At 40.2% G+C, this 27,684-nt stretch overlaps 1 protein-coding gene across 11 annotated transcripts in view; it reads left to right on the top strand.

The window, feature by feature from the left end:
* Positions 1–27,684, top strand: part of phldb1b (pleckstrin homology-like domain, family B, member 1b) — a 113,235-nt gene that overhangs the window by 43,464 nt on the left and 42,087 nt on the right. For 9 of the 11 annotated variants that reach the window (XM_088301453.1, XM_088301461.1, XM_088301454.1 and 6 more), the window contains one exon: positions 15,777–15,902. In XM_088301453.1, the coding sequence (XP_088157579.1) occupies positions 15,777–15,902 (126 nt within the window). Of the gene's footprint in view, positions 1–2,893; positions 3,300–15,776; positions 15,903–25,403; positions 25,586–27,684 lie in introns of those variants that run through there. The other 2 variants (XM_088301458.1, XM_088301459.1) reach the window with 2 other exon arrangements.

Here is a 27,684-nt window from a genome sequence, read left to right as displayed (position 1 = left end):
GTCATAAAAGCCGAGTTGCCAGGCAGCCATTGTACTGCATTGTTGAGTGTCTGTGCGTGGTACCATTGTTAGCGCGTTTTTCGGCAAAATGTCCTCGGCATGTGTGTCGATGCATCGTGCGTAATTTACGGCACAACACTGCAAGGTATTGAATTTTAAACAATAACGTGAGGCTAATAGCCGCAGTCTAATTATATCTTACTATACTTCCAATGTTGATGGATCTTGTCTTCACTCCATGTTTGGTCATTCGGGGGCTTCATTTTCGCCATCCTGAGCATCAGGCTCGTACATGTATGGTCTAGCATATATTATGCCAACAGACCCCTCAGATAGTTTGACTTTCTGAGTAGATTTCTGACTGGCTTTAGACACTTCCCGTGTTGAGCTCTGCTTCTGCTGTTCTTGAAATGACATCACACTCCCGGGTTTGTGATGTTTTTTAATGCTTTATATTTTGAATGATGTTTAGTATCTTTTGAGTCACCTTTCTCATGATTTTTTTCCCCTGATCTTTGCTCTGGGTTTACGGTACTCATGTTGGAGGGAGGGTTGAATGTGACCTGCATATTTGCTTGCTTCTGACATGGTATAATTTTTTGGGGGGGTCTCATAAAAAAAAAAAAAAAAAAAGAAGAAGCCTGGTTCTGATCCTGTTGCTGTGGTGCAATGTAAATACAGTTGAGGTGATGTATTCTGTTCTTTGATGAGGTTGTTTTATGCATAGCAAGATAGAGAGAGAGAGAGAGAGCGAGAGAGAGAGAGAGAGAGAGAGAGAGAGAGAGAGAGGGAGAGGGATAGGGGGGGAGGGAGAGGGGGAGGAGAGGGATAGATGGCCTTTGTCGTTGGCAGCATGCTAATGGTTAAATGACTGAGAGAAAGTAAAACAGTTATAATAGTTTCACCTTAGTCATGTAACATTTTTAGACATTGAGCTCAGTGCATTTCCAACGCAAACAGTAATGCTCATTATTAGTCATCCTGTTTGCAGGGTGTGGATTTTCCCGTGGTACTGTGGATTTTTTTTCCCTCACCAAAATATTCTTGTCATTATTACAGTACTTACTTGATATTTAATCAATAGCAAGACGTGACTAAAAGAATATCCAGCGATCAACACGACTTTCTACCTGGCCTGTGACTGGGCAAACAAAGTGAGGAAACAATGTTGCTTCCACAGAAGTGTTTCGGCTCACTATCACTGTTAGAATCAAAACTTGTGCTATGTGGGAAGAGATAAGGAGTGTCATAAAGGAGCTGTTTGATGTTGTTGTCATAGTTGTGTCACGGTGTGTAGTACAGGATGTAAATCAGACATTTTTGGTTATTGGTTACTCAATAATGTGATGAGTACTGACTGTAAAACACTCACACAAAGCATTTCTCACTTTTTGCTCCAGTGTGGGTATAAACAACAGTTCTTTATTTGCCAAAGCTCACACTATTGGAAGGTTTTATCAGCTCCTTTACTTTGCACATTAACACTGTAAATGCATATTTACATGCTCAACGCATCGCTAGATATATATAGACATCTGATCTGTCTGTGGCATCTGTGTCATGCTTCCGATGCACTTAAACGGGTTGCCATACTCGAGAGTGCAAGTTTACAGTGGATGAACTACACATGGTAATGCAGTGATACCAGTCGGAATAATATACTTTTATATAATATCCATGTGTTTTTTCTGACACCGGCACAAAGTAATGGAATGAAAATAATACATGTGTTATAGGGCTACTAACCAGCGAAATAGGCAAAATTCATTACTTAATTCTTCTTCATCCTCTCCCAGTCTTGGCTGGTGGTTTACTAAAAATGGCCAATAATTGGCTGGAGAAATTTCATTTTTGACAGTCATACAGTGTGAGTATTATGTGATTTGTGTACTGTATGTATGTACTTTTAATTTTGATGCATACTACTGAATGTCCATTTTAATTGATGGTCATTTTAATACTGTACACTGTACAGGGTAAACAATGCTGCATGATTTTATTTGTATGTCAACAACAAATAAAACAAACACAAAAGAAAAAGTTCGGAAATATGTGTTTGGTGAATTATTTTATTTATTTTGCTTCTGGCTTTGTAAGATTCTTCCACATGCTCTTGAGGCTCCTGCTCATTCGTCAAAAGAGTAAATTGTAAAATTACTGACGTTACTGATGAGACTTCAGTGATCCAATACTCCAAAGCGCATCCAATAATACCAAATGACATATTAAACATTTGAGAGCGAAATAAACAGACTTCCTTATAGTATAAAATGTATTTGCAAAAGCATTGCTGAAAAATAATCTATGTTGATTTTATGCTAATATGCTTTGCATGGCAGAAAATGAAAACATTATTATTATTTATTTATTTTATAAAATATATATATATATGTATAAGTTAAGTTTTAAGAATTGTTTCTAAGAAAAATGCCTTGAAAGATGGTTTCATTTTGATGGGATTCAAGGATCAAAGAAAGCTATTAAAACAGTCTTTGATTTAAAATACACTTCATTTTGGTGATTTTACATTAATTACAAGATATTATTAGAGTAAATACCTGTTAAAAGCTTCACAAAAATAGGAGTAGAAAATTTGATTAATCGCAATTAATTGCGGAATTTTTTGCAATTAATTAGATAAATTCGTTAACATTTGATTCCATTTTGACTGTTATGATAAATTTAGTCTGTCTCCAATGAATTGATGACATATTGCTGAATTAAACCAAGACAGTCGTCTCCTCTTGTGGGGTCTTCTCCATGCCGTGATGATAGCCCCCCTCCCCTCCTCTCCTCCCCTCTCTCCCTCGGCTCTCTTCCTCATGCTCCTCCCCCTGCTCCTCCCTTGACAACCCCGCCGCTCTCTGGAGTCTCTGCCGACTCAGGGGCGTGCTGAAAGCCGGCAGTTAGTCACAGAAGCTCCTCTTGGCTGTGAGAAAGCCTATTGCTGCCCGTTGGACTAAAAGAAGACAGGGACTATAAAGCGTAGAAAGCTGATGGTGTGACGTCTCCACGCACACACCAGTGGGCAAACTCGGCGCGTAACAAGTGAACAAGTAAACTGCTGCCGTTGGGATATCTTCAGCATACATTGGTCACTATTTTTTTTTGTGGGATTATCATAACAAAAGAACGTGAGGACAAAGCCTATAAACACTGCTGTTGTAGCGTAAATTATTCGCACTAAATCAGAAGACACGTGTTTCTTTTTCTTTCTTCTTTTTTTTTTTTTAATTGAAAAGCTGCAGAGGTGATGAACACAGCCGTGGGAGAGAACGCTTACATTCATTGGAGCTAAAGTAAGTGGGGTTGTGTTAGTTTCCGAAGTCTATATTTCTTTGCTGCATTCAGAAATCTGTGTTGCTGATGGGAAAATTGCTGCCCTTCGAATAATTTGTCTCTGTACAGTATGGATACAGAACTACAAAAACTCCAGATATGAAATGTAAACTTTCACATTTTAAAACCTGTTGTAAAGTGAATACCTCCATGTGAATGTCAGAAGTCAGCACAATTACCATTTTCTTTCTGAAGCTCCAAAAAATGAATCTCGTTGGATAATTCTACTAGTGTTCATTTAGGTCCAAAAATATTTCAACTGCACACTTGAAAGCACACATTGTTTTTTTTTTTTTTTTGCATTCTTTCTTTTTTTGAACCTGTTGTGGTGTTGTATGAAAGCAAAGTCATACATATTGTTTCGCTGTCCAAATCCATTCATCATTTTGTTTAATTTAATACCACCCATCCTGTTCAGGATTCACAGGTCGCCAATCAGTTGCAGGGCACATACAGAGACAGACAACCATTCACTTTTAAAACCTGCACTGAAATCAGGCAAATGTATCGCTTCTTCATCAGTGAATCCTAATCAGTGAAACATTTTGTTGTTTACATATAATCAGTTAAGCCCGCTATTCGCGGGGGATAGGGACCGAGCCAGGCTGTAATTGTCAAGTTTACACGAATAATTGACATTGGCCCAAAGGTGATCTAGTGTGTGTTTGGAAATACACTCCACTCCTTTCCGAACGTTCAGAAACTTTGTGTTGTTGGAATGTGCCATTTGGTTATTCAGAGTACCAAAAAATAGGAATGCCGGAGTGCGCTTTGGCCACTTTGACTGGAGACATGGAGCTGCCGGAGCATCAGGCAGGATGGATAGAAACTGGACAAGTAAGATGTGAGGGTGGTGGGCTGACGAGGGATTTATACATTCTCATTCATCATTCCATGGCTACAATTCAAGTTGGTAAATTCTGAACTTTTATTCTGAAGTTGGTGGCTGTTTAGTCGCTCTATTGAAAGAGCCACTGTAGCTAAAGTTTAAAGTAGTCTCGCTACCCACAACAACACACAAGTTTGAACGCACCCAAATTTGTGATAATATATAAAGTTATAATTGCCTACATTTATAGCGTAGACCACAAATACGCCACAAACTATGATCCTTAAACACTTGAGCAACATTTTATACAATTCCTTACATCATTGCTGTGCTCTTAAAAATACAGCAGCCTACTGTAGAGTACATTGAAGAGCTTATGACAAACCACACATCTCCTACTAGTGTCTGCTTTGCTTAATCTGTGTCGTCAAGTCTCCTCCTCCCAATCACCACGTCCGTACTTCCCGTAATTTTAGTTACAAAAATAAGACTAAAACTAAACTAAATTCCTCGCCAAGCACTGTACATACCAGGCCACAAGTCTATATACAGACAAAATGCCTTACATTGAGTGACGGACTGAACTATTTTGAGCTAAATAGACATATGGAAACAAAGTGGGTTACTTTGCGCGTTATTATGTGTCAAGTTTGTCGGGTCAGTTACTGTTCAGTCGTGCCGATTTTTCAAGAGTGTATTGATGCTTTCGGCGCGTGTAACTGACAGATAGTTGCAAGCAAGCTCTCTCAGCTTGCTTGCTTTTTAAATTTATTTTTTAATGGAATCACGGCGACATTTAACAATGTAACTTCTGAACTGTTCTCGCCAATTTTTTACCACGTCATAGAAATCATCAGTATGCAGGACAGGCAGAAAATCCCTTTCTGTTAATAACAGGGACTACACTCTGCAAATAAATAAATAAATCAGGTGTGGGTGAATTCATCATTGCTGAACCACCACGTGTACGGGGTCAGACTGTAAGCCAAATTGTGTATTTTTGAAGACAGCAAGAAAATGATAGAAATCCATTGAAACTGTTGGTGGCCTTTTAGTTTTGATGAATAAAGCTATTTAATATTATACACAGCATCATGAAGCTATGCAAAATACTTGCTGGGATGCATCGTGGTTATCTGCAAGTGGTTGTATTGAGATCCAAGTTCTTAAGAGACATGTTTCCTTTTTACTTCAATTTTGTCACGTAAAAGTTCATAATATTGACCTTTGTTGAATTCTTCTTCCGCCGCCTGTGCTAGTGTTGTTTCTTCCCTGATAGCTTAAAACGCAACCGTATAACACAATGCAAGTATCAATTTGGTCTAATTATAGATGCTTGTTCATATTTTTGCCCATCCCCTACACTGCACTTGAATTGACATTTTATGGTTTCGTTACGATGTCTTAAACCACAGGTGTCAAACTCAAGGCCCACGGGCCAGATTTGGCCCGCGACTTCATTTTATGAGGCCCGCAAAGGGCAAATAATGTGCGCCAATTTCCTGTTTCTAGGACATTTTCATCACTTTTAACAACATTGAGATATGAGATATTGTCGTTTATTTGTTATCAATACTCCCCTTTTAAAATAAATTGAAGAATCGCTGAACAAATAATTACTGACTGGATTTCCATTCCATTTAGATGTGATTTTATACATTTAGATGTGTTCACAGTCATAATGGCCGTCTGAGAGAAACCATAACTACGATGTGGCCCGGCCACAAAAATTAGTTTGACACCCCTGTATTAAGCAGTATAGTCCACATTTAGTTTCAACTCAGCAAATGGACTCACAGACATTATTTCAAATTCTCTTCAATCCAAAGCAAGTTTGAATAAAACCGAGCCTTTATAAATGCAACATTTACACCAGTTCAAACATTGTCCCCGCATGTATGCAAGTTCTGTTTATAGACAGTCAGCACACACAGGTCCAGTTTTGCAGACACCTCCCACCACCACCTCCTGACATAAGTAGACCTCACTGTCTCTGTCTACTGTTACATTGCTATTCCTGGTTGCCACTGCGACCCAACCAGGCCTTGTGACAGAAGTAGAAACAAGCTTCGCTTTTAATGATTGTGGCGTCTAAGGGTTTTTTTCGTTTTCACATATTCTTGAAGTAAAATTTTGAAAAGAAACAAACAATGACAGAAAATAACAGCTCCTGGAGGCAAATAAAACAAAACTTAAACTAAAACTAAACTATATAGTGGAAAAGTGGCATTTAATGTGTACCTGAACATGATTACAATTGTCGAATTGTTTAATTGAAGAAATTCATGAAAATAACTGATTAATTTAGCAGCAGATTATCAGATGGAATTTTGAGATCAGGAAAAGCTGAACATGCTTTGAAATTATTGCGTGTGACCCACATGAGGTCAACACATTTAGGTAAGCTGTGCTGCTGAATTAACCCATCCCACCTGGAGAACTGAAATAGATGGGCTGTAGTCATGGTTGCTATGATTGGGGCTGCACCCATTTACCTTCAGGTGCATGTTTACCAAGAGGGGGTTGGCTTTAATTGTGACAAAAGGAAGAGGGAGCCTTGGGGGTTGTGATCAGCGAACATCTGGTCAGACCACTGACAGAGTGATTGTGGGGTGTCAGCTTGACAATACTGCTCCACAATGTTGTTCACAAGGTGCTGTCAATAGCAAAGTGTAATTGGGTCAGTCCTTCCGTTGTACACAAAACCCACCAAGTGGTACCATTTTGGTTTAGACCCAATTTTGAATTACCAAAACGTGTATCAATGTACTGCTAAAACGCGTGTCAATGTTTTTCAAAACAAGTGCCATTCCATTTTATACCGCCATGTCCTTGATATACTAGTTTTTACAGAGTAGTTAAGGTGGTCTGTCACTTTTGTGGAAATTGGAAATAAGATTCAAAGATGTAACCACCGCCTTGAACTTTCATGAAAATGATTTTTATTCAAACTGCTACTCCCATGAGTAAAGAGCCTTACACCAACCCCTCCTTTGCACTGCCGTCAAAGCAGTCTTCTTCTGGTATTTGAGCCTGTGTTTGATGGCCCCCGGCTTTTTGAAAAACACCCATTTGATTAACTGGGGGGGTTTGACTTCTTGACCTTTGTTGAGGCTCCATAACCTAAGTGTACCAACTGTCAAAGATAGTTATGGCCACCTTATTGTGCAACCTCTGTGCCACTTGAGCGACGTCCCACGCTGGCAGTTTGAAGACTTCATTATAGTTAACCAGTAATGAATAAAAGTCAGAAAGAAGGCATAGCTGGACTGGGAAATTTTTAATTCATCTGTTGAAAGGCACAAAGGCGGGCCGATCCTGATTTGTGTGTAAGCGCAAACCTTGCTGGGTATGTTTGCTAATATCGCAGAACGTAGACCGCTATGGTAGACCCCTGCTCTAACGCGATTTCGGTGAATTTGATTGGTGCACCAGCAGACATAGATACTAAGCTCAGTGGATATATTTAAGTCGCTAGCAGTTATCACCAGCTCCTTCTGCACAATCGCTCACATTGTGTGTTGTCAAACCATCGCTAGAGCATAGGCAATGCTCCTCTCACTCATGGGTGGCTGCATCATCCTCTTTTGCACAGCCATGTCTCCATCGAGACTGTTAGTTGCACCACATTTAAAGGGAATGAGAGGAGCCGCTTTAATTTCATTGGTGGCGACTTAAATTGGCTATAAACACGCTCAAAGTGGCGCAGCCTGTCCAATGCCCCTCCACAGATTGAACTGTCTGCGCTCGTCCACAGAATTATCAGCGCTGGTTGAACCTACCTCTGACGCATAGTTGCATCACACAACGCGAAGGATTAATGCTGTCATGATAACAGCGCCCAGAGTCTCCATTGTGTACTGGGTGTTCCCCGAGACCTCCTGCTGGTGGGAGGTGCCTCTAACACCTCAATTGAGAGCCGTTCAAGAGGCATTCTAACCAGATACCTGACACATCTCATTTGGCTTCTTTCAATGCTTAGCAGCAATGGGTCTACACTTAACACGAAAATTGGAATTGGAAACTCTGTTTGACCACCAGTATCCGTGATCTTGTTTTTTCAATCATGACCCACAATTTGTGGCTATAGGTGGGAACATAGATCAACTGCTTAATGGAGAATAACTTTGACAAACCCATTCAGATTCTGCATTGACTACAGATGCTGCTCCAATACCAATTAGTTCATCTCTCCACTTAATGGATGAAACATTGACACAACCCACATCCCTCTTTAGACCCCTTTAACAAAGTCCGGGTTAACTGAAGTTCTGATGCATATTGCACAAGACCGTGGCCAGTTCAGCATTAGCAGTACAATCTACATAATATGAGCGCTGTAGAAGCTGCTCACAAAAAAGGATCGCTTACAGAAAGGGATTGGGCTGGCCTCAGATGAAATGTTTCTGCAGCATGTGACAGGCGGCGTGGTGCAGAGGGAATAACTTGTGACAACAGTCATGGGCTGACTGCAAGGCACAGAGGCAGCTTACAAAGCTGTGTAGTCCGCAATGACTTGCATGGTTTAATGTAGCAGCATCCTTATCTGATACAATACAACTTTATTTATATCGCACACTTCACAACAGCTGCAACAAAGCACTTTACATACAATCTAACATAATATAGCAACAATACAACAGCAAAGACAGTGAAAGCAGTAAATGAAAACAAATTAATGATACTGACACATATACAGTAGAACATGACCTCATTGTATTAGAATCTGAATCTCTCTCATTTTCTCTCCTGCTAACCGCTCTGCTTCCTCATATCTAATCTTTCAAGCAAATGTTCTAGAGGCTAAGATGATGTGCTGGAAAATTGGTCCAGTGGTAACTTGGATCACAGATATGTTATTAGAGAAACGATGGAAACGTTGGTCCATGCAGAGACACATTCCCGCCTCTTCTTTTAATGCCACATAGACCTCGTGGCATAGAGTGGCCTGAACGCTCATATGCCTTTGTGGCCCCAAAGGAAGACTTCCTCAGATTAGTCTTGTCAGCTTGGACTTTCCATCAATAGTTTAGGAAATATTCCTTGATTTATTAATTTTTTAAATCCATTCCATTTTGTAATTGCTAATTTGTACACTTTCCTTCTACGTTGTAACAAAACAATACAATACAACACAATTCAACTTAATTTATATAGCGCATTTCACAACAGCTGGATCCAAACAAAGTGTAATTTTTTCTTACAGTCATCACCTTTGCACATTCAGTATAGAAGTAAAATCTTCAGAAACAGATTAAACTAAAGTGAAACACAACACATGCAGTAAATGAATCAGTGAACCGAAGACTTTGAAGTTGTGTGCGTTGTTACAAATAGGCTAACAGCAAAATGTTTCTTTGTGATTGTTTGGTTGCTGCAACAGAATGTGTGATTGTATAACTTGATTGACAGTCAAATTTATGACAGGATATGTGTGTATATGGTAAACCACATGTGGGTAGGAATACAACTTATTTCACAAAGATGACAGACATGGCCCAGACATTCGACACAAAACAGATATTTTTGCCACAGTATCTTTCTTTTTCAACAAATTTCAACACCATTTGGGGTTAGGGTACATTACTATTATTTTCTTGGTAGATCATCCTTTTTGATTCTCATCTGAAATGAGTCATACACAACAGCGTCCCTTTCAAAGGCAAAAGAGCCCATTTTTAATTTGCTGACTAGCGTTTTCTATAAATGGATAATGGGAATTCACCTTGACTCAATCAGCCCTTATGTGTTCTGTAATACACTTAGATAGCCCCGCAGTTTTATTAGAGTGGTGTTGTAGTGTCCTTGTGGGAGGATCGTCCCTTGCGCCAACAGTTTTGCTCTGCTTGTGTCCTTAGTCCTGGAGATCTGTCAAGTGGAAAACTCTTGACTTATTTGATGGAAGGCACTTTATAGAAAGCATTTGGCTTTGGTTGGTTCAAACAAACAGAGTCTGCGGAACATTGTGGTGCTGAAAAATGCGAGTCAAAGTTATTCAGCAGGCACTCACTGCAATGAAGACAGGGGAGATTAGATGAATCATTACTGGAGTGCTGAGGAAGACATTGCTCTCCACCGCACTGGTCAGGCAATCCATTTAATTACTGGGTAGGATCTTATTGCATGCACACACATCTCCACTCATCCTCCAGTCTGTGATGCCAATGCCAACAGTACAAGTCCTTTTTGATTAGTTAGTGCAGTGTAATTATTCAAATGGCAAAGTGTCAATTTTCCTGTTGGAAAGTGCTGGGAGAAAAGTAGTTGATTAAACAAATTTTCATGTTCTAGCACGTTCGTTTTGCTGAGCTCAGCTCATGAGAGAAATAATCCTCAGATGCAGTGGTGGACTGTGCATTTCACACGTAGGCTTTCACTGAAGTCCTACTTGGTCCAATTTGAATAAATCCCTGTCATAGTACCATCATTTATGACACCACAGTGGGACAAAACAAAAATTTACAGAAACACACTTCCACAGTACCGAGTGAGTGTTGGACGACCTAGCTTTTCTAGAAAGGTCCGTCTTGAAAACGGCCTCCCAAGTGTATCTGCAATCGAATTCACACTTTTCCCTCCTTTGGCCATTGTGGCTTTAAAAAGCAAGAATATAGTTTAGATTTTCAAAAGGTCGCCAGTTACGTCTTTCTGGGTGTGTTGATTCTGCATTGCCCTGCCCCCCTCACGAGTGAGTATCCAATCAAAAGATACATTCATCACCTTCAACGTTAGGCCTGCTATAAGGCCTTACTGTCATCAACTCGTGATCTGATTGGCTATTGCAACTGTCTATCAACTCTGAAAGCCCATTGACTTTGACAGAATAGACGCCCGCACAATTGTATCTGAAGGCTTCGGACAAATAGTGCGTGCTACTGGTATCAATGGGAAGATTATGATCACGATTTCTTGATTATGTTAGCCCAGTAGAGAAGGCCATGACCGCCCACCACTGCTGAGATGTTCACAAACTGCCTAATCTTTAAGTCTGCATGTGTTTTGCTGTTTGCTCGGGTTTTTATGTCTTATTTTTACCGCACGTTTTCAAAATGACAAAACAGCCTCGCCAAAGTGTGTTAAGAAAACATAAGAGAAGAATATACTGTACTCCGGTTATGTTAAGACAGAGGATTTTAGTTCTTTTTAAACTGACATTTCATTGCACTTTTGTCATTTCGAATTAAGAAGTGACCCTTTGTGTTCGTCTTACACTAATAGAGGCAAACCTATATTTATACTTGTACGACAACTGTGGATGCTAAAACATTGCTTGAACCATTAATGGAGATTTTACAATGGCCGTAATATAGGGCCCATATGTCATAGAATTGTAAATAATGACTGAATGATGTACTGTACATCACAGTCTTTTAAATTGAAGTGTCAAAAGCCAACTAAGAAAAATCACAAAAAAAAAACTGTGTAGTATTTGGCGCACCGCCGTATACTGATATCAATGCTATTTTCCCTGTAATCATCAGATTTATTCACATATTTTTTTTTAAAATGCCGTACTTCCCTGAAATGGATTACTTCTGTTTCTTATTTCTAATTGAAATTTTTTTTAATTAAAATAAATGCAAGGCTGACCAGCATCCCAGAACAGATTTTGTTTGACCTTCTATGAATTTATTGAGTTTATTCATTTCCAAATCTTAAGAAATGTTATCAAGCAATTTAAGGTCTCGGGTGGTAAGTTTTAGTCCACCTGGACATCTTTCACATAAATTCCTTTCAGTCATAAAATATAAAGTTGGTGTGTATTTTGAGGTGAGGTGAGGTGAGGGTTAAGGTTCACGAACTGCCCTGCCTCTGTCTGCTTGGTCTGGCAATGGCGTGTCAGACCTTTTTTTCTGTGCTGAAGATAAGGAGTAAACCACCCACAGTTTGTGTGGCTTCTGGCATCTAACAGCTGAACAGACGCTGTTTTCATCATCTTAACGGCCACGATAACCTTGACAAAAATTCCTGGCTCATGCTTCCATTAGAAGTATTTTTCTGTTTGCAACTGATTCCGTTGAAATTTTGAAAACTGCATTTGATTCATTCATTGTGTTACCTTGTCATCTTTACATCGAGCACCGACATTAAACATTTGTTTGCGTGCTCTATAATGAACAACTCTATGATCGATGTCCCTCTCTTGAGTGTGCTACATGTCTCGCAACTCATTAAGCTGTTAATCAACTCATTATAGTCGGATCAGTTATGTGATGCTCCCATCACTGAGGGCGAATCCATCATGATGAGTTGATGGATGTTTGTCTGCTTCCTAATTGCAGCATTGACGAGCTTTAATTGGTGCCCAGAGGCTGCCAATAATTGAGCTTATTGTTAGTGTTAGGAGCTGTAAACTGATTGGCTGGAGACATTCCCAGCTTGTGCCCGGGCACTTAAGTTTATGATTCACTCAACACTCTCTTGTTTGGGCAGGACGCGTGTTTTTTCAAACCTGCATTATCCTTAGAAAGGGTGGATGTAGCGTGACATGTGTGCAAGTCAAATAAGTCCAAGTGTGTGAAGTGTATCAAAAAATGTTATATATTGGAATTGTGCTTTACAGTCACGAGGAATTGCACCACATCATACTGAGAGTTGTCCAATATTTTGCCACACTGAATAATATAAATTTTAGATCAAACTTGTTTTTGACATCTGATTGAACGTGTACATAATGTAGTCTTCTTGTGAACGTCTACGTTTGTAATGAACTTTCAGGCCAATTGAATGTGTTCATATTTCCCATGCAATATTTTGCACGTACAGTACAATGTTGATGCGTAAAATATGGAACAGAATTCTCTAGAATCCTGGTTTTTGACATTTTGCAGAAGCAATTCCACCTCACAAAGCTTACACTGCCAATAGTATTCTATTTTTTATAATTCATAAAATTCTAAATAGATACTAAATGTTATTGCTATTATAATGACATATTATGTTCTGTTGTTGTATTGTCGTGATTTTGTTTAACAGTACAATTCCAAAGACGATAATCGATCAAATATAAACCAAAAAGAAAAAAAATCTCAGAAAAGAAATGGCATTTCAAAGATGTCCAGTAATGCGCGATTCAAATAATGGAGACTGGAGAGTCTCTTTTCCCCGTCTGTTGACATGGATCCCACCTATGTGCCTACTGGAAGTCCTTTCACCCGTTGCAGAGTAATGGAGCTATATTGAGAAAGCAATAAACAAGCTTATCTCTTTTGGAGATTGTGGACCATGATTGAACTGAATGTTATGTGCGTCATGTCTTTGGACAATTTAAACATAGATTGTGTAACCATGGGGATGAATAGGCATGAGTTGGCCCATGTAGTTTTAGGCAGGCCCAATGAGGTTGACACATAAACACTGTTATTAGCAATACTGTACTTTAAAAACACTTTCTTTTACTTATGATATGCGTCCATTGTGGACGTGGTATGCATTTGTGCTGTAAATTTGCCAACTTGGAGAAAAGTAAATGTGCTTTTGTGTGGCACTCACTTGTGAAGAATATGTTGTCTTTTGCACCCAATTTTGGTTGTTAAAGTCACTCTAATGTTGCATGCGGTCAAAGGTCAACTTGCAATCCTGCTGTTTGCAAACCCAATACTACACTCATGAAATGAAAGTGAAATGTATGCTTCGTATTCCAATATTCACGACACCACAGCCTTCTTTGTTACTATTAGTCATAATAAAATAAAATGAGGCACAAGAATAGAACAATTTTCACGACTAATATAAATCGTCTATTGTACATTTCCACTTTCAAAATGCATAATGAAACATGATGATTTATATGGATGGAATGATATTTCTAAGGTAGGAAAGTTAGTTTCTCATTTACAGACTCAGCTGGGGATTTAACCTCTGACCTTCCACTGCAAGGATAACCACTCTACCATATAACCCCCCCCCCCAAAAAAAAAAAAATATTATATGAGAGACCTATAGATTACATTTATAGACTGAAATGTTCGGTGTAAAAATGGTGTCCACAAGGCTAGCCCTACTCGCTCGATGTACAGTGAAACCCCGGTTATCGCGGTTAATGGGGACCGAGACCACCCGCGAAAACTGAAAATCCGCGAAGTAGCGGCGCCCCTTCAAAAATGCTTAAAAAAAACCTATACAGGTATACAGTATACCCCCCGGTATACAGTACACCATATAGAATAAGGGTAGAGAGAGAGAGAGAGAGAGAGTGAAATTCATATTATAACAAAAAAAAAAAAAATATTATTAAAACTTATTATTTTTTTATTCCCCAGCCATTATTTTTGTATTTATTCAATTACTTCTTTTTGTATTTATTTAATTATTTCGACTTTTACCTGCTGGTACGCCGTCCGGTGTGCCCTGTGAAATGAAAGGTGGCATTCTTCATTTATTTGTTTATTCATTTATTCATTCATAACTGACAGCCTCGCGCTCCGCTTGTGCCCGGGCGGAAGAGGTGCTCCTCTTCGGCTTAATTGTCACGCACGCCGGACCTGCTCCCCCGAAGCGTGTCTCCGTTCGGTTGAACTCGGTTTCATTTCGCCCTGCTCGTGCCCCGGGCGGAAGGTGCTCCTCTTCGGCGTAATTGCCACGCACGCCGGCCGGCCTCCTCCGGAGCTCTCGTACGGTCCCGAACGGAGCGAAATGACGCCCCGCTCGTGCCCGGGCGGAAGGTGCTCCTCTTCGGCTTAACAGCCACGCACGCCGGCCGGAGCTCTGGTACGGTCCGAACCGCGCGAAACGTCGCCCCCGATCGTGCCCGCAGGAACGTGCTCTTCTTCGTCCACTCTCCTCTTCGCCCACGCTCTTCTTCGGCGCACGCCGGCCGTCTAACCGCTCCAGCGCCCCGTCGTGCCGCTCGGCGAAACTACAATGCCCCCGCGGAGCGGAGCGAATGGAGAGCCCTGATCGTGCCCGGGCAAAAAAGTTTTTAATTTTTGAATATTTTTTTTAGACCCGCGAAGCACTGCACCCGCGAAAGGTGAACCGCGAAGTAGCGGGGTTTCACTGTATATTCAATGTGAGAAATCAAAGTACAGTGATAGGTCTTAAAAAAATTTTTTTTTAAAAAAACAGAACTGACAGTCAAAATGGTTCTAGTAGGACAGTTATAGAGATTGCTATTACCTTCTAACCCCAAATTGGTTTTCTGTTGCTAAAGCACTTCTGAAATGACATCTTATCTTTCTAATTGGGTGAATTTGCTGTAGGAAAGGTTTGTTGTGGTGAGGGGCATCAGATATCCTCAGCTTTGTAAACCAGTGGGATTTCGTTTGGTAGCAGCCTGTTTTTTTTTTAATATTATTTTTTTTAAGGAATTAAAAATTCAATGTATATGCTTTTTCCAGCTTCTGCTCTTTCAGAAGCGTATTGTAAAAAACAGACATGATGCAGTCGTTTGAGTATCATTCTTTGATCATAACTTCTTGATTAAATCAAAAGTGTCTTTAGTCCTTACTTTTACAGAGTGCTCAGTAAATCTCTGCCCAATTCATTTTGTCTTTTTCGTGAAAAATGTACAATCAATGTTTAGCATACGCTGATTGGATTGATTAAATTCCCATTTCCATTTGGGCTAAATTCAATGAATTCTAATGACATATGTGCTCTTTTACAGGCTGTATGCTGTGTTTTGGTCAGTCGGCCTTTTTTCGCTTCAACCACCCTGAAGAAGCCTTAAGGATGAAGAGCATGATGCCCCCGGGAGGCAGCATCTCCACAGGGGACTACAGACGATGTGCAGGTATGATATGCCACTCACAAATTGCTGCCTATGACCATGACTGAATGGATATTTTGAGAATCAACTGGCAGTTTGTGTCGGATTATAGCATTGACCAAGGAAGAAATCATGAAACATAGGACAGTTCTCCAACATGATATTACATGGCAGCACAGTACTGTAGTGATTAGCATGTTTATTTTTCATATAGTTAAATAAACTTTTATGAAATGTCTGTTTTTGAGCTAGTGTTTTGTAAAATAAATTACCCGCAAAAAATGCGACTTATACTCCAGTGCGACTTGTGTTTTTTTTGTTTTTTTTCCCTACCTGATTATGTATTTTTGTGCTGGTTCGATTTATACTCCAGAACGACTTGTAGTCCGGAAAAACTGTACATATGTCAGTTCCTGCCTTTCTATGTTGTCAATAGGTTTACCCTGTCAAGGGTGTACAAGGGTGACAGGGTGTATGGAATTTGTATGAATGGACAATGTGACCACTAAATTCTGTGCTTGAAGAAGAAATTGGTTATCTGACATTATCATCTGGCCTGGGAGGCACGTTGGGAGACTGGTTGGCACGTCTACCTTACAGTTTAAAGGTGTGGGGTCAGATCCCGGGCTCCAGCCTTTCTGTGTGGGGTTTGCATGTTCTCCCTGTGCCTGCATGTGTTTTCTCTGTGCTTCGGTTTTCTTCCGCATTTCAAAAACATGCACGTGAGGTTGATTGGACACCCTAAATTGCCCCGTGAGCACGGATGGTTGTTCATCTTTGTGTGTCCTGCGGTTGGCTGGCAACCAGTCCTGGGTGTACCCTGCCTAATACCCCAAAACAGCTGGAATAGGCTCCTGCACGCCTGCGATGCTCATGAAGCGAAGCATGTCGGATAATGGATGGATGGATGTATAATCTTCTATATAGTCTTTGGTGGGGTTCAGTACTCTACTCAGTGATTTTGTTTCCAACTGCTTTTCATGTCTTCCATACATTTGCAAGGGAGTTTTCATGATTAGAAACATATTGGTCCTTTGTCCCATGATTACTAAGTCATCAAAGACTCTTTTACTCCTGAACGTTCACACAATTTAGCTATGGTTTGTATAGATGAATACAGTTTTTTTTTCCAACTGAATGGCGTGTTCTTGAATAGGCTAGATTGTCTCCAAGACCAACAGTAGAGGAGCATGGTAGTTAAAGGTTTTACAGGTGACTGTTTGTCTAGCAGTTAACCTCCAGCCTGTTTCCTTTTTATTAGACAGATTGTTGGTTATACCACAGCACAAGGAAGGTCTGCTGCTCAGGCTAACAAAACAGGGCTTGTATACATTTCAAACATTTTATTTTTCATTTTAGTCTTCCATTTTATATAGAGACTTTGTGACTGGAACTTCAAAAAGAGTGTCCGCCGGTAAAATTTAAACACAGTCCTTTTCATTATTGTGGCGAAACATTTAAAAAAGCTTTCAGTCGTGGCTGCCTGTAATTTTGTTCCTGCTTGTTAATGTTGTCCTTTAAAACTCAGTAGCTGTCAAACTCTGACGCTAGCAAGGCGCTCAGCTGCGATCTGGTGCCAGAGGTTACACCATGCCTGTTTTACGTGCATCTCATTCCTCTGCGTCTCCAGGCAAACTTTTCAGGGACTTGCATGTTTGCATTCAGAGCGCTCCAGTTGGAAAATACGTCACTTGAAGCAGATCTTTTCTTAGCTATGTCAGCTATCAGGCCCTTGTCTCAGCGTCTTATTTCCCATCATTTGACAGTGGCTGCCACTGTGGTGTAAGTATAGCACACAAGCAGGCTGCTTGGTGTGGACTTCCTGATTCAGTAATGAAAGCCTTCCGTTGTTTAGAGAAGCACCGTTTTCCTTAATTATACATTCCTAGGTTGCATTGGGGTGAAGGCATAGCGTACCACTCCCAGGATAATCCTAGCATATCTTCTGTCTGTTTATAAATAAATTACACTTTGTTTACGAATATGTGGGCCACAATTATTAGAGTAGGGCAAGCCCAAAAAACGATTTTAACTTGATTATTATCAGACAGTAGACTTGGGTAATTAATACATTGGTAGTGTGACTGCACTGGTACATTTGGATGAGTTTTGGTTAATGAGTAGAGATTCATTCCTTAATTAACTACTGTGAGTAATTTTAACTGCCTTTTTAAAAGTCAAGTAAATTAAAGAATGCTAGGTGCACCAGTCTCTTGGAGAGTTCCCATGAGTGGTTAAATAGGTTGAATCATCATATTTAGTTTCCAAGACAAAGAGAACAAATTTCTCATTTAAAAAAAAAAAAAAAAAAGTAATACAAATTTGAGGCCACATGTAATACATGAGCCCATGCAAAATGAATGAGAATTTGTCACATTGCCTAAATGTTTACCGGTACCTAAGAGTTGTGAAAAAAGTGTACTTTCATGTCAAAATGATTTGTAACGTCTAATGCTCCAAGATTTTATATAGTAATTAGGGCTAGGCGATATGACCTCAAATCAATATCGCGATAAATTGAGCAATTTTACCTCGGTAACGATAAATGCACGATAAATTACCCACCGTGGACCAAAATAAAAATAAATGCAGGAAATGCATATTAACTGCTTTTTATTGACCAACTGGTACACATTACTTTCAATGAAAAATAAAAGTACAAAAATCATTTGTATAAACATTCCAAATAGCTTGCTTTGCATGACTTGAACAATGTTACAAAGTACAGGAGAAAAATGGTACCTCTCGCAAAATCTTTTTCTGCAAATAGATTGCGCCAAGATGCTGTCATGCCACGTGCATGATAGGTTTGCTGTTCGGCCGAAGCCGGCAGCGTTTGGTGGACTCTAAAAACGCTGACCAGAAAAGGAGGTTTCGACAAGATGTTTATTGTGTCCGGCAACAAGCAATTAATCCATGCAGAACCTACCGCATGAATCAGCAGGGGAGCTAAATCGAGGCAGGTATCGTAACTTACACCCGAGACGGGAACAGACAACCAAAAGCGCTGGTGGGCGCAGCCACACCAGGAAAGGAAAACGAAAGTTAAACTTAAAGCGCTTGCAATGCAAGGAAAATACAAAAACGAGAATGGCTTACCGCAAAAGGGAAAGCAAAGTCCAATGAACGAAAAAGCAAACATAAAGCGAGCCGGCAAATAGCTGAGGCTGAGAAACAAACGATCAAACAATACTCGGAACAAGAAGGGCGGAATCAGAACGTGACCCATGAACGAGAGTGTCGCAGGATAATAATCCGACGCCGGCTGTTTCTCTGTGGCGGCTTAAGTAGTCCCGTAACTAGTGGCATGATCGGAATCAGGTGCGGGGCTCGTCCGCGCGTTTCTCCCAGCTGGTACGGCGCGCGCCGGGGGGAAACGCCCACTCGCTGAAAACAGGTAAACAAAGCACGGATCGTAACAGTGCAAAGGCCTAGATTTGTGTAAAGGTCTCTTGTAAACAATATAAATAATGCCATGTGCAAAGGAGCTAGTTGCCTGTCAACATAATCCTAAATAAAATGAAAAAAATTTCAATGGAATGCCAATGCCAAATTAACAAGTGTGCATGATCAGGAAAATGTACCGTCTCGAGTACTCTGATGCGCAGTCGCCACCAATGCACAGTCAGGCTCAAACAGGGATCCATGTTGCGACTCGACCACAAGTTGAATGTGGACGCAAAATACTTGACATGTCTAAGCTCCCGTCCAGATGTTGTCCATATTGGGAATGGACATATGGTTTGCGAAAAATATTTTCGTACCTCTTGCCGGCTACTTTAAATCCCGTGCGCTCCACTGTAGCTAGAGGAGCTCTATCTTTAGCTATGTGCTAGGCTATCGCATCCACCTCTTAGACGTTCTCTCGTACGGTGTCGCCTCCATTATGGGCTGTTGTCACTTGTCCAACCTTGCTTTTCACTTTAAACTTTTAGCACAAGCTCCAAGTCAACAAAATGGTTGTGTCGTGGGTGGTGAAAAAGAAAAGGTTGGACGCGCTCTGTTTTGGGTGCTTACGACCCACTTTGTAGTTCGTGTTCTTTTGCTCAAACATCGTCTTTATGGAACCCAAAACATTTCCAAACGACAGATGTCGAATTTCTTTTCAGGACAAGCGCGACAGGAACAACTTCAACTAACGTTACTTCGTCTTCAGCCGTGTCAGCCGCTTCTTGATTTGAATCGCCAGCTACGACCGCGTCAGTTGTCTTTCTAGTTTAGATGCACCCTCCCACGACACTGTACAGGATAAGCGGTGTGGATCATGACGTGACATAAAATGAAATGATGGCACAGGCCTTTACTTTGACCAATGTGCAGTAAATGTACTATAATAGTACAGTAATTAATTATTGAATTTTTAATTGTACACAAATATTTACATATGTATTCATATCCTGTTTGTGGAGGGCATTACAGTGTGTGGTGCTCGATTATGTATATTTGAATGAGTGTGGGTGTCTCCTGTGGATGCAATCCCTTTACTTGGTTGTCAGTTTCATCCCAAAATTGGGTCAATGCTTCTCAGGTATGTTTGATGTTAATCAGTCTTCCTTAAAGCAGGCTTCCTTGCAAATGGGAGGTAGACATGTTAAATTATAGCCCTACATTGTGAAAAGCAGTTGGAAACAAGATCACTGAGTAGAGTGCAGACCTCCACCAAGGCCAGATTATTCATCCAACCATCCATGATCCACTTCTCCTCACGAGGGTCACGGGCGCGCTGGAGCCTATCCCAGCTGTCTTCTGGCAGTAGGCGGGGAACACCTTGAGCTTGTTGCCAGCCACAGGGCATGCACACAAAGACGAACACCCATCGGCGCTCACAAACACACCTACGGACAAGTTAGTGTCCAATCAACCTGCCATGCATGTCTTTGGAATGTGGGAGGAAAACAGAGTGCCTGGAGAAAGTAATAAGGAAATAGTACAGGTATACGGAAAAGAAGAAGAATAGTAAGTACCTCTAGTAACATTTAGGAATAGTTACCTTTTAACCAGTTGTCATCTGTGGTTTCTCGATCTGATCAATGGGTAGCACCCACTTAAGAGACGTACATGACTTGAAGAACAAGAAGAAATCGGATATGAAGTCATGGCGACACAACAGCAACCAAATTTGAATATCTATCACAAGTCCGGACAGCGACTCCTGCTCATTGTTAAGCGCTTTGCGGCGATCGAAGGGTTCCAACTGATAAGTGGCGTGCAACGAAGATGATGCTAATGGTGGCTGCTAGCGCCGATGTTCTTATCAAAGGCATGTGCATTGAAAATAAGCCGTAGTTTACCCAATTCTCAAATGTTTTTTGTGGCTGACTTTTTTTCCTCAATGCTCAAACTTGTGCCAGCAACACAGAACATACATTCTCCATTTATTTTCGTGATGCTAACAAACATAAAAACATCTATTTGCACAATCCATATTCTTAACCCGAAAAACTTTCCAAGCTGTGGACAAAATTCAACAACGTGACTTAAAAGTGTCTGACCTTTTCCAAATTGTTCCACTCAAATCAATTTCTCAGATGGTTTGGTGCAGAAAACTATTTTGTGAAGCACAGTAAAGAAGCAGACAGTGTGTGCCCAGGATTGTGATCAGGCTTTCTTTGTTGTTCCAGACAAGAATCTCTCGCAGCCCTAAGGAAAGCATTTTGTCAGTGGAAAGTTGTTCTGTTAAAATAAAACTCTGCTGTGTCTGCAGAAGTTTTCTTATAGTTTTGGGCTGAGTGTTTTATAAACTGGAAAAACAGAACGCTGGCTGTGGTCTTCACTTTTGTTAAAGGAAACAATCATAATGTCATAGACACATTTGAGCTCACTTCAGGCCTCTGTAATATGTTCTACTTTGGTTTCAATTGCATTTTGTTTGTTCATAAGGGCATTTTATTTCTCTTGAGTGAGAGAAACTAATTGAATTGGGAAGTACTGTATCATGCATAGTTGGAATTCCGTAACAATGGGATAAATGATGTGCTACTCAGTGAACTTGCCTGTGAAATTCATATGTTACATATATAAGATTAAAAACTTCACCCCATTAGTTTGCTGCACTAATACACTCTTATTCTGCCCTAGGCAGACAGACAACTCCTTCAATGACCACACCTGTTGACGAATCTTGCTATTCACCGTAGAAGCAAGTCAGGAAATGTGTAAAACTGTAACAATAAACACATAAAATACTCAAGTGTTGTTTCACAATAAAACACAACAAAACAACATAAGACACTTTGTCGCTACGTGACGAACAGTTAGCCAAGTTACCATGCTAACGTTTGCGAGCTAATGCGCAAATCGCTAGCTTAAAGGCTAATCATAAGCACATATCAACGTATGTCGGAATGTAAATACTGACATATATCGCAGAATACTTAGAACATATACCGTATTTTCCGGGCCATATGGCGCTCTTTAAAGTCCCTAATCTTCCCCAAAACAAACAAAGCGCCTTGTAAAGCGACGCACCCATTTTATGGACCAAGCATCACTCGCGACCATCAACCCTTTTACTCGTTGGGCTGTTCGGAGTGCATGTTAGCACACCCTGCTGGTCAAAGTCTGAGTCATCTCTGCTTCTAATTGACCGTGACTTATACATTATGTGACTATGGTGTTTGGGTGATGGTGTAGGAGAAAGCTGGACAAAAGGGCAGCTGTCCACAATGTTGTAGTCTGTCTTATCATTTATGTTATTGCAAGCAAGAAGCGTCCCAGGTTTAGACAACAGACTGCAAAAAGCCCAAAGCACAACAGCACATCTCTCTAAACAGCCATGCACATCTCTCTAAACAGCCATATGATTGGCTGAGTCTGAGTGGCTCCCAAGAAGCCATTGCTGTAATTGGCTAAGGCTGAGTGGCTCCCAAGAAGCCATTGCTATAATGTTTTTGTGTTATTTTTATTTCTTTTGGGTGTATAGATGGCATGAGAGAAGTTTTGTGTTAATCTTATTTCTTTGTTTCATTGTTTGCTTGTATGCTGAGTTTTTTTTTTTGGTTTTGATTTGAAACCGTGACTCTAAGGAGTGTGAAGTCCCTCCCCTGACATTGCCTATTAGGCTATTGCCAAGACACCTTTAATTGGTTGGAGTCATTGTCATTGGCAGTGATTCCCAATAGTTTCATGACATCTGTCATCTAAACGGGGTGATACCTCTGGCAACGCTAGCGCCTTGAGCTAGCACCTTGTAGTGCGGTGCGCCTAGTATATGCATTAAATCCGGAAATAGCACCCTCAACTGGTGTTGCGCCCTTTGATGCAGCGTGTCTTATGGCCGTAAAAATACGGTACATACAGGCTGTGTTTGGGTCAGAAGACAAATTGTGCGGTCGATCTTTATAACATCTCTGTACGTTGCTAAACAGGAAGTGCATTACGCAACAACATCCGGTTTGCTTTTCACAATAACAAATATACCTTAACAAAATAACGAACCTCTGTAACGAAGGAAACATATAAACAATATATGGCTCGTCAGTAGCCAGAATACACTCTTTAGCTCTGTAATTATAGTGTCTCTTTACTTCTTTTGATTAGTAAAGCGCTACCAAGTTACCTTTCTTCAGCCAATGAGCTGCACCAGATTTGCCATTCTTAATGGCAATTCCCTGTTTCTATGTGTCAGGCCAGCAGGTGGCTTTGCGGCTATGTGCTTAAAATCTGTTACCATATCTTTTTACAAAAACTATTTATAAACCTCCACTTCCATTTTACAGTCTACCGTCAAGCCAGTCCCCTTATTTTACTTTTCCATTCTTAGTTTCTTTGCTTTTTAATAAATCACATTTCCATAGATTGCTGAGGTAGCTACCAATCACAGCTCACCTGTTTTCTGAAGCTGAGCCATGATTGGTCGTTATCTGAGCCCTGCGCAACTGTGATGTCATTTTCAGTCAACAGAAGTGAGACAATGGTCGCCCCCTGTGATGGCTAAAAACGAGATTTTACTGCTTAACTCATATTCCGTAAAAGCAATATTCATCCGAATGGCGTGTTTGGACTAGTGGGTCTGCATAGAACATATTCTTATAAAGATTTGTTTGCTGTTGATCCCTTTAACTATCTAGGTTGTATCCTTCATCTTGCCCGAAGTCAGCAGGAATAAATTCCAGTAACCCATGACCCTAATGAGGACAAGTGGTGTAGAAAATGGATGGCTGTGTTAATTAGCTGCTGCAAATCTTACTGGTTTCAAAGGGAAATTCTTTTAGACAGTTATGGTTTCAGTTTCAACATGTCACGACATCACGTTGTTGTTCTTCTGAAGGAAATAAAAATAACTGCCAGTCAATAAAATTAAAATGGATATAAATGTTTTTGAATCCTCATTTTTAGTTATAAACGAGAAATAAAAATGCCATCCTTGTATCCCCATTTACTTTAATATTCCTCCATATTGGGTAATGAGGCCTGTGAGATGCAAATTTGCAGTCAGGCACAAGTCATAGCACACAGTGTAATACTCAGCTTCCTGCACTTAATGTTGTGAATTTCGTGAAACCTGACTTAAAAAGAAATGTAAAATTATATGTACACTACTGTATACTGTATTCAGTTGTCATCCAATAATTCTCAGCCCCAAGAACATGTACTTCTTGTCCAAAAGTAGCTCTGTACTGTATAGGAGAGTTTCTTGGCTTAGGACGGTAATGACATTTGACACGTTTTTGAAGTTAAAAACAGAACAGAATGAATGCCTAAATTCCGTGGCGCAAGAAAGCATGTACAGTTACTTCCATATTTACTGTTGGCCTAAGTAAAAAAGAAATACCTATGGAAATATATTTAATCCAAATATTTGTTGATATTATGATTTAAACACTATGTTACAATATGTCAGTGATAGACTACGGTTTTGAGTTCAGTACATTTTCACATTATGTCTGATGCAGGAACAAAATGATCATAAACCAACCACAGTGTTTCATTTGAAAATGCAGACTCAACTCTATTAAGGTAGATTTAAACTAAGTTATTGAAAAATGGGTTGGATTCGTGGCATTTTTCATTATGACATATTCTTTTACGCAGAAATTTCTCTCCACCTATTTTATGTAATTGTTAATAGGAGGAAGAAACTACAGATATTTGTCTCCATTTGAAGGCCAATTAGAAATATGATTGTGGGTGATTTGAAGAATATTCCGAGGCATTGAATCCGAAAACGGACGAATGACGAAGATGCGGTCAATAACTGTCAGTCATAATACTGTACAAGGACAAAAAAAAAAACAAGACTGCATATTGTGTATAGTTAATTCACGTCGGTATAGCCGGAAACGAGATAGGTGACCCTTCAACATAAAAGAAAACCAAGCTGTCATTGATATTATAATTCCGCAAGATTCTGATCGTCCCAAACAACACAGCCGTTTAATATTTTTTTGCATTAGTATGTCGAGACTGTGGGTAATTTTACTGTGTGTTTTCCACTTGGGAATGACTTTCGGTTAAGTTTATGAGCGAATGTTTCGACCGGAAAACGACTTCACTTCAGTAACTTGACAAATAGTGGCACCACAGCCACCACCGGTGCCTAGCAGCACCCTCGATCCCTTAAAAAAATACCGGTAAACTGCAGCCTTCCTCGTCGTGCGCGTCCTCCGGGCTGAGGCACAGACAGCTGTCGCCCGTAGGATGAACCCCACAATTTGTCAAAGAGCAAGTGGACGGCGCGAAAGGCTTGCCGGGTTTAATTCAGTCACGTGAGTAGCCTTCTCCCGAAAAAGACACATCACTTCAGTCGGTTTTGGATTTGCTGCACCCCCCTCCCGCCCCCAACCCAAGCAAAACTGATCCGATCTTCACATTAACATTAAGTAAATCTCACAATTTTGTACAAGTGGATAAACGAGCCACGGTGCGTAATTGCCAGATTTCCTAATGAAGTTAGTAATGCTGCCCTTCAGCTCCCAAGACCATTACATCACTTCACGGGCTTTCCCCTAGCGAAGGGCGGCTTTTATTTTGCCCCCCCCAACGAGTCCTTCTTTTTTTGCTTCTGCACCCCTTGCTGTGTGCTAACGACGACGTGACACTAGCGTCCATGCAGAGGGTCAGTATATAAATGTGTTATTCTAACACCTTGCATACAGAATAATTTATAAACAGTGTAATAACGTGCTTCGATTTAATTGTGATGACTGTCATTTGTCATTTAGCGACAATGTAAAGCTGAGCAATGATAAGAGTCGCACACAGGAATCAACTCCCATCCCTGCGGTGCCAGAACAAGCTAATTCATTATTTGTGGAGCATCAATATTTTAGAACAATATTTCTGTTTCTGAGATACAGTATGGTTGATACAATTGTTGATAGAAATGCGTCATTGCTATGCATTTGTAACATGCCTATGTAACAAGGTATTTTGCATTTCCTTAGAAGCTTCATGAGAATGTTGTAAAATCAGCAATGCTGAGTTTGCAAAGCCAATGCTTTGAAGATAATCTACATACAGTCAGGCCAAGATTAGACAATATGGCATCCCCTAAGCGAGAGTTTATATGGCGCCCCCTTCATTGACGATTTACATACACTTACAAACGAAATAAAATGTTTAACCTGACCTTTAATTCTTAAAGGGACACTTTTATGAGCTTAACAGTGGCACTTATAAAATAGGTTTGCATGTAAAAATTACACCAGTACTAAAAAGTTCCAGCGAGGGGGCCAACTCCACAGCAGAGTGTGGCCTTATCGGAATACATAATTTCGGCTGTTGCATTCCAAATTGGACGGCGTGTCGTAGGTCGCAAAACTGGGACCAAACCTCATCCAAATAAATGTGCACGTCTACTCAGTCTCATGTCAGTCGCTGTAAATATACAGACTGGTGCTTTATGCTGTGCACGTTCTAATCGTGATCAGCAAAGAAGCATTGTGCTCGTGTGAGTTTCGTCCCGGCTTCATATTTGTAGCTGCTCACTTCCACATTTCCTCATTCTCATATAAATCAGCCACGGAGAGGTTAATCTGTTTGATATGTTGACGTGGTCATTGGTAGGGATGTCCACATGAATTTTGGTGCCAATTGAAACTGTTTTGGGATTTTATAAGCAATGACATTACAATGATTTCCAATGGAGAGTTTGTCATCAGTCCCTTTCGTGACTCTTGTACTACCATAGGGAGAGCGGAAGGGGTCGTAGCCATATTTCTCATTAAAAGTAAGCGTTTTTCAAGTTGTCACTTATTTCCTATTTTTTCTAAAATGAATGAATAAAAAAGATACTCAGAACTAATTTCAGTTTCCTGATCAAAAAATATATAAACTGAGCTTGTTCGTGAAATAATATCACACATTTACTTCATTTTATCACCATTTTGTTACTGTCAAACAAATCATGCGAGTGAGTTGCTGTTGTACCGCTCTTCTCCTCTTTCTCCCCCTTGTGCTCTGCATAGTTTTAGTCCATTTGACATGTTTACAAAGTTGTCTGCTGTCTGTCACATCAATATACAGTATGTGCACCTCCCTGCACAGAGGGCGAGTAGAATACCAATAAATCAGAAGAGGCAGTATTTGATTCACTGAAAAAAAGCTTTCAAGACATTGACACTTTAGTACCCACAAAGCTTCTGTTAACATCACAGATGACTCAGATCACTACTGCTGCGCATGTGCGCCCGAGACACGCATATACAGCGAGAAAAGCGCAAAATGAGTCAGTTTGAAGAGAAAAACAAGGCGCCAAATAAACAAATATATAAATAAACAATTTGTTGATTATTAAAATTAATATTCGTTTCTTTTAATCGTCGACACCGAGCATTGATTAGTTGACTTATCTTGGGAGCCCTGT

Source organism: Idiotropiscis lumnitzeri, chromosome 7 (assembly GCF_059441095.1).
Source record: "Idiotropiscis lumnitzeri isolate Australia: NSW breed Sydney's pygmy pipehorse chromosome 7, RoL_Ilum_1.0, whole genome shotgun sequence".
In the NCBI taxonomy this organism is placed as follows: domain Eukaryota; kingdom Metazoa; phylum Chordata; class Actinopteri; order Syngnathiformes; family Syngnathidae; genus Idiotropiscis; species Idiotropiscis lumnitzeri.
This window is presented reverse-complemented; position numbering and strand designations above follow the sequence as displayed.